Genomic DNA, 7,997 nt, shown 5'->3' with positions numbered 1-7,997 from the left:
AACCTCCCCCATATTCTTCAGTCTTGCACTCCCCCCCCACCCCCCATAGTCCCTCTCCAACAGGGGGCCCAGTGACCCCAGACACAGCCAGCCAGAGTCCATCCAAAAAAAGGGAGATTCTTTATTCAAAATCAGCACTCAGATTCTTCAAGCCCCAGCCCAGAGGGGGCAGCCCTCCCTCCCCTCTCCCCTCATCCCACCCCTTAGCCACAGCGAGGGGAACGGAATGGAAAATGAGAAGCCAGAGGGCCTCTGCCAGGGCAGGCTGCCCTCCAGTGTGCGGTGAGCCCAGGCCAGCTGTGGCAGGGTGGCAGCTGCCACGGACCCCTCCCTATACATTAAGTCTCTGCAGCCACAGCTGTGGGAGGCATATTTGTGGAAGGCAGGCCCAAAGGCAGCGTCGCTGACCCAGGCCATGGAATGGATTGAGAGGCCAGGGGAGGAGAGGTCAGGGGAGGAGAGGTATGAAGGAGGAGGAAGACGCCCTAAATTTTGGTCCCGGGGGAAAGAAGAGGCCAGGTGGTCCAGTTTCTGTGTGTTCGGAGAAGGGAATGTATTAGTAAGCACAGGGAGAGCGGCTGCCATTGGGCACCACTGGGCACCCCCAGAGGAGATACGCCAGGCCAGGCCCTCCCCCTGGCAGAGAGGAGCCTGAGGCCTGCAGGGGCTCTTGGGAATGTCACTGCTAAAATATATATTTATATATATTAACCATCCAGGGAAGGGCAGGAGCGGGGCTGGAGCGGATCAGAGGATCTGGCGTGGCATCCCATAGCCGGTCATGCCTGCCTGAGACGCCCCACGGTTGGTGCCCATCTGTAACCCGATCACGTTCTTGCCCTCTTGCAGCTGGTTGTCTGAGAAGTTCCGGGGGTTCTCCTTGGACTTCCTAGGTGGAGAGGGAGGGTTGGTTAGAAGGAGGTTGAGGCTGCCCCAGTAATGTCCTCCCTGGACAGAGCATGTGCTCTGTCCTTGAGCTCTCTGAAGCCACCTCCTCATCTCTCCAATGGAGTCCCGGGCCAGAGGATGAAGTAAATGAAGAAGGTGAAAGTACTTTGTAAACGGCCAGCTGCTAGAATGGGTCAGTTGTTTCCTAGGGACAGGAATGGGCAGGGTGACCACGCCTGCCCAGGCCCGGGCAGCCCCAGCCATACTCACTTAGGAAACCAGTTGGGATCCCCAGAGAAAAGGCCATCATCCCGGGCTACTGCCAGCCCACCCAGGTTCATCAGCGTCCGCTGCACGCAGGCCATGTTCTTTCCTGGAAGGAGAAGGGGGTGTTGGCCTCAGCAGAGCTGGGGTCCTGGATGCCAGGGCTCCACCTCTATCACTAAGTCAGCAGGCCCAGCTTCCAAATTCTTTTCCTCTTCACCCCCACACCTTTTCCCATCCCAGCCCCCAACATGGTCAGCTCCCCATAAAACGCACAGGCGCGCACGCATACACGTGCAGGGGCACACACGTGCGAGCGCATAATGTGCGAGGGCACACACACGTGCGAGGGCACACACACGTGCGAGGGCACACACGTGCGAGGGCACACACGTCTACTCCGCCACACCCCTCTGTGTCCTCAGAACGCCAGAAACCTGCCCCTTCCCCCTGGTCAAGATGGCCCGGCCTGGTCTCTGGTCCCCTGGATGACAGCGCCGTGGCCCTGGCCCACCTTCCCAGAGGTCCACCGTCTGGAAGATGTCGGTGGTGTTGATGCCGTAGCGCTCGGCTGCTTGCAGGAACTGAGAGATCTGCTCCATCTGCTTGAAGGCCATGGTGGAGGCCTGGATCTTCTTCACCGGGGCCTGCCCCTCTGGGTACAGCCCGTTAATGAGCTCGCACAGCACCTGGGAGGGCAGCAGGTGTGTAGAGATGAGGTCACGCCGCCCACTGAAGATCAGCATGCTCCACCCTCAGGCCAGAGACAGTGACCCACAGGTCTCTCTCCCCTCTGAACACGCCCGAGTCAGCCTCAGGCTCCTGCCAGGCCGTGCCTCTGCGGTCAGAGTGAAAACCTCGATGTTTTAATATCAACAGTTCCTTCCTTAGAGCATCTGGTGTCATCTAGGGCCTTCCATGGCAGAGGCCCATTCACACACACACACACACACACACACACACACACACACACACACCCCTTCGCTCAATGGGAGGGAGGGAAGCGTGCATCCTCTCCAGGCTCAGGAAGAAGTCGGGTCGGGTATGCCCTCATTCTTCAGGTGAAACAATCCCAGTCCCCAGACCCGGCCCTGCTCACCAGCACTTCCGGTCAGAGGGGCCCAGCGCTCACCGTGCCATCCTTGAGCCAGTTCTGGAAGTTCTCCCGGCCGGGCTGGGGCCGGCCCACATCCTTGCGGCACTGGGTGGTGATCCACTGGATCAGGATCTGCTCCAGGTCTGCATCGTACTGCTTCTCAATCTTCTGCTGCACCTCCCGGCTCAGGCCGTAGGCGGGTCCCCTGTTGGCCATTCTGAAGGGTGGTGGCGGCTGTGGGGAGCTGGGAAGGGGACACACCCAAGCCTTCGGTCAGCACTCTGCAGGCTGTGGGGTGGGGGGCTCTGCCTGCAAGGACACACATCATACCCCCGTGGTGGCTCCCAGAGGTGAGAACAGCTGCCAAGTGAGGGAACTCTCATCTCGAGCCCTGAACATGGGCTAGAACAGCACTGCTCAGAACTCTGGCCACACAGGCCACCTTGGGGTTCCCACCCCCGTGACATGCGGTCTGTTTATTATTAAGGCTTCCACTAAGTTTCATTTAAATGGTTCCACTACTAAAATGAAATGTAAAGCCCACGGGACTAGAATAAGGGGTCAACAAGGTCAAGAGAGGGAGGTTAGCCCCTGGTTTGGGGCGGTAAGTTTTAACAAAGGCAAACTGGTCATTCTAACCCCAACCCTGCTTTTTTCAGCCCTGGGGAGGAGAAGGATTTGGGGAAGGAGAAAGAATAGAGAGTGGCTTGGGAAGCCTCACTGAGCACCCACGCTCTGTGCTAGGAATTGCAGCAGACAGAAGTCGCTTCTCCTGAAGTTGCCCACGGTACCACCAGAGACACAAAGTGAACACATATTAAAGGGCAAGGGTTGTACACGACAAATACCCAACTACACAGCCAGACCCTATGTTGTGGGAATTCAGAAAAGCGTATGGGCAGGAGCAGCTTGTAGGGCTTCCTGGAAGAGGCAGGACTGAGTACACCATTCACAGATGTCAGCAGGCAAAAGGACCCGCCCATGGGAAGCCAGGCAATAAAAACAAATTTTAGCCCTGGCCCGTTTGCTCAGTGGTTAGAGCAGCAGCCCTCGGACCAAAGGATCTCGGGTTCGATTCCCAGTCAGGTCAAGGGCACATACCTTGGTTGCAGGCTCCCCAGCTCCCATAGGGGCGTGGGCAGGAGGCAACCAACGGGTGGGGGGTCCCTCTCGCATTGATGTTTCTCTCTCCCTCCCCCTCCTCCTTTCCTTCCACTCTCTCCAGAAATTAATGAAACAATTATCCTCGGGTGAGGATTCAAATAAAATTCTACTGGGCAAAATAACGGTGCCCCCAAAGATGCCCATGTCCTAGCTGCCACAACCTGTGACTGTGGCCTTACATGGTACGAAGGGATTCTGCGGGTGTGACTGAATCAAGACTCTTGAGATAGGGGAGTACCCTGCACATCCAGGTGGGCCCAGAACACTCGAAACAAGGGTCCTCGTAAGCAAACGAGGGAGGCAGCTGAGTCAGAGTGGGGAGAGGGAGAAGGAAGCAGAGGTCGGAACGTGGCAAGGTGACCTCCAAAAGGTGGAAAGGTTAAGAAACGGACTCTCTCCTAACCCCCCATGAGGAATGCAGCCCTGCCCACCCCTGATTTCCGCCAGTGAGACCTGTGGTGGGACCCTCAGAACTGTAAGACAGTAAATGTATGCTGCTTTAAGTCACCGAGTTTGTAGTCGTTTGTTACATCAGGGAACTCGTACAGGAGCCCTGGATGGTATTTTTAGAGAAAACTGGGAAAGAGGGAGGAATGGAGAAATACGCAGGAACTTAGTTTGAGGTTGGGAAGAACTGGGTGGTTTCCTGATCCGTGGCCTGAGTTGGCAGCACCTTACTGAGTGTGGGCAGTGTGTTCCCATCCACCTCCTCGCTGCCTGGGTCCCACACCCAGGGGCCCGGCGGCAATGCCACCGATGCCAGGACCCCGTCCCCTCCCCGGGTGGGCAACGTGCTGCGTGAAACAGAGCTGGCTGTCTGGCTGCTCAGAAGAGGGGGGTCCCCAGGACAGGCACCTGTGCCCAGGGAGAGGAGGAGCCACTCCCGCCCACATCTGGCTCCGGGCCAGGGCAGACTTAAGGGATGAAGTCATCTGGCGCCCTGTCTCCCATGCACCCCAGGCTGAGCAATCCCACCACCCCCTCAGCGGGCCTGAAGGCGCGGCCTCGGGACACGTCATGGGGCGCAGGGGCAGCAGCTGCCCCCAGCACTCTCACACCTCTCAGTCCTGTCTCGGGCCAGTCCCCTCCCCCGCACCCACATGGCAGCTCCTTTCCCCTCCAGCTTATCCAGCTGCACATTTCCGGCAGAGATCCTCCCCATAAATCAGTTATTTTTAAACCTCATTAAGAGCAACCCACCCCACCCCGCTTCCCCCAGCCTGAAAGCTGGGCCAGATAAATGTCAGTCTGGGCCTTGACCCCACACAACCAGCCACACACACACACACACTCAGCTGGGGGAGGGCAGGTAGTCGAGTGGCCGAGGCCTGCGGAGAGGAGACTAGATTTCCCCCAGGCCAGCCCCAACTGCTCAGCCACCACTCAGTCTAGACCTGTGACCCCTGTCACCCAGGGGCACGGCTGGACGCTTGGGAGGAAGGGAGGGGGCTGGAGACTATTGTCCTTCCCCAGGAATCCGCCCTTTCCCAGCCCCATGGCCAGACCTCTCTTCTGGGGGCAGCTTCACTGTTATGACTCGGGCCGCTCAAGGCTGTGTCTCCTCCACGGGCCCACGTGGCCTCAAGCCCGGGGATCGCAGTGGCCCGGAGAGAAAAAGCGCAGAAGAATGATCAACCCACACCCCAGGGTGAGGAGAAGAGAGCAGCCCGGAGCCTGACCGTTCCCGTGCCCCCCACGGGCAGACACAGCCTCGCAGACCCACTTCTGGACACGGGTGGATGCTGAGGGCCCCTCCCCCACCCTGGCGCCTGGACACAGCCTCCAGGCTCCACTGCCCTAGAGCCCTGAGGTGCCAGTCACAGGGCAGAACTCCAGGAAGGGGCAGACCCAGCTGGGCCAGCCTGTGGCAGCTGGCTCTCCTCCCCACCCCACACCAGCAGGCGAGGGCTGATGGGCCGTGGCTGCTGGGGCAGGAGTGGCCCACCCTAGTGACCCCCACAGGACCTGCTGCTGCCCTCCCTCAAAGGAAGGGCAGGCAGCCAGTTGCCTGCTGGGCTGGGGAGAGGCTGTGGGGGAGATGCCCAAGCACAGGCCCCAAAGGAAGGACAACAGCTGAATGACTTGGGAGGGGTGCGGGGGGGGAGAGGTTGGCTGCGAGTTACCTAAACTGGAGATCTGCCTACATCTGTGGGAACAGCCCTGCACCCCCACGCAGAAGGGCACACTCGTTGGGAAAGGAGCAGAGGCCACAGGCCCTCAGCCCTGCCCAGACCCTGGGCTGGAAGCTTACCTCACCTCCCAGACCAATGCCAAGGAAAAGGCGGATGCGGGGTGGGGGTGGGGAGACTCAGGGTTCCTGGAGGTTTCACTGGGAAGACAAAGGGACTCTCCATTCACGGTGCAGATCACACTGGAACGCTGGGGAACTTCCCGACTCAGAATTGGGACAAAGAGTATTCTAAAAGGGCAAAATGGGAGTCCCTGGGCCCAAAGCAAAGTGCCACATGGAACAAGCAGAAGCAAGGATGGGGGGAGACCTAGGACTGGGGTAAGCCCCTCACCAAGAGCCGGTGAGCAGGAGCGAAAGCAAGCTCTACAAACAGGAAGCCGCAAGGCCTGCAGGAGGAGGGTGAGGTGGGGGATGTTGCCATAGCTTCTGTGTTCCAAACAGGCACAGGTCAGGGTGGGGGCCCTCGGCACAGGGAGTGGCGGCGACAGGCCCCGGGCAGCGGGCAGAGGTGGGTCCTTGCGAAAGGGGCCGCCTCACAGCAGTTGTGGGCAACAGCCAGGTGCAAGCCGGGCCTCAAGCAGGCAGCTGAGGCGGTGCAGGGCGCACCTGGAGGAGGAGGAAGTTCTGAGCTTGGGGCAGAGAAGGAACTCAAAACAATGGTTCCGGTGAAGAAGACACGCCCTGGGAACAGAGCTGTACTCTGAGCTGAAGCCCCACACCTGACACTCCGGTGGGGAGGAGAGAAGCGGGGAGAAGGGGTCAGGGGCCAATGGGGGGGGGAGGGGGCGGGCAGGCAGTGGGGATGGAGAGGGGGTTGCAGTGAGACTACTTGGTTCTGGAGTGCCCGGGCCCTGCTGGCCCCGCCCTGCCTCGGGCTCCCCTGCAGTTTTAGGTCACCCGCGTGGACTAGGGGCAGACATGGGAATGGGAGGGGGGCTGAGCCAGGGCGATGGCCCTCTGTCTGGTGCGCTGGAGTCAGGGAGAGACCTAGGGAGAGCCCACCCGAGTCCCCTGCTGCACGGCCTCCGCCGCAGCCCACCCTCACCTCCACCCGCTGCCTTCGGGAAGCCCCCTGATACCAGGTTCCCCCAGGACTTTCCCGGCCTGGGCTCCGGGGGGGGGCTGCAGGGCGGGAAGGCTGCAGGCCACTTCCGGCCTCGGGTCCGGCCCCCTCCTGGCCACACCCTGGGCCGTAGCGACCGCGGTGAGTCACGCCGCCAGCGCTGGGGTGACGCAGCGGTCTGGGCAGCCCGCCGGCCCCTGCCCGCAGCCGCCGCCGGCTTTCTAAGCAGCGGGAGGCGCGGGGTGAGGGCCTCGGCTCACGTAGGGGCGGGGAGCAGCCACCCCTCCCGCCGCCACCTCGCGCTGGCAGGGCACCCGGCGGGCGCGGTCAGGGCTGCAGCCCCCAAGGGCCTGCGCTAGGGGGCCCCCCTGAAGTCGACTGCGGCTTCCACTCCCGCCCGAACCCGGGAAGGAGAGGCCATCGTGGGGCCGCCGGAGCGCAAGCCCGTGACCCCGAGTCCCCAGGAGGCACAGAAAGGCCGTCTCGGGGCGCAGGGAGCGGGCAGCGCCGCACGTGTCGGGGAACCAGGATGTGCGGCGAAGTGCGGGGTCGCAGAGCTGCCCAGGGACCCCGGGGCGCGCCGTCGCTTGGCCAACTAACCAATCCCAGACGCCCTCCTTCCGCACCCGCGGGGACCCGAGCTGGAGCTGCGCGTGGGGTGCAGACCCCGAGTCCCTGATCCGGGCAGATGCCCCGTCTGTGCACCGCTACAGGCCTGACCTCATGGCGCGCTGGGGCAGACCCAGACAGCGCGGGGCGACGCGGCCATCGGACCCCGGCCTCCCGGCCTCCGGTCCTCACCCTCCGTGCAGCTGGTCGCCAACGGAGCTTCTCGCTTTCTAGAGAGCCCCCCCACCCCCCCACAACCCCCCGCCCCCGCCACACACACCCCCCATTAAAAAGCCCTCCTTACCGTCGGGCGGGCAGGAGAGCGCGCACTGCGGGCGGGGCTGCAGGGCGAATGGATCGCAGGGGTTGGGCTGGGGGTTTTCAGCGGCTCCCGCCTCGGACGGGGCGGACCCGGGGCGGGGCGGGGCGAGGGCTGGGAGGGTTTAAAGGCGCCGTAGCGAGAGCCTTGGACCAAGGTTAGAAGAGAAGGGCTGTGGGGGGGGGGGGGGGGGGGACCTTGGTTACAGGATCTGGGGAGTCGGGGCCTCCTAGGGCAGCGGCAGTGGCCTCCACCCAGGACCACCTGTACCCCAACCCTAGAGCCAGGAGAGGCGTGCCCCAGTGGGAGACTTTCTGCCTAGGTTAGCTCAAGACTTGGGCCAGTTTATGTAGGGAAAATCCTCTTGGTTTAAAAAGGGTGGTTAGGTCCTAGCCGGTTTGGC

General features: G+C 61.8%; 1 protein-coding gene across 1 annotated transcript; it reads right to left on the bottom strand.

The window, feature by feature from the left end:
* Positions 1-219: 219 nt before the first annotated feature.
* Positions 220-7,662, bottom strand: TAGLN2 (transgelin 2). The gene is made up of 5 exons (XM_008154261.3): positions 7,580-7,662; positions 2,285-2,492; positions 1,667-1,841; positions 1,159-1,261; positions 220-889 (listed from the first exon to the last, which is right to left on the bottom strand). The coding sequence occupies exons 2-5, from the start codon at positions 2,462-2,464 to the stop codon at positions 748-750; spliced, it is 600 nt and encodes a 199-aa protein (XP_008152483.1). The 5' UTR covers positions 2,465-2,492; positions 7,580-7,662; the 3' UTR covers positions 220-747.
* Between the last annotated feature and the right edge of the window lie 335 nt (positions 7,663-7,997).

This window comes from Eptesicus fuscus, chromosome 22, assembly GCF_027574615.1.
Source record: "Eptesicus fuscus isolate TK198812 chromosome 22, DD_ASM_mEF_20220401, whole genome shotgun sequence".
Lineage (NCBI taxonomy): Eukaryota > Metazoa > Chordata > Mammalia > Chiroptera > Vespertilionidae > Eptesicus > Eptesicus fuscus.
Note: the sequence above shows the minus strand (reverse complement) of the source record. Positions and strands in the feature narration are given on the sequence as shown.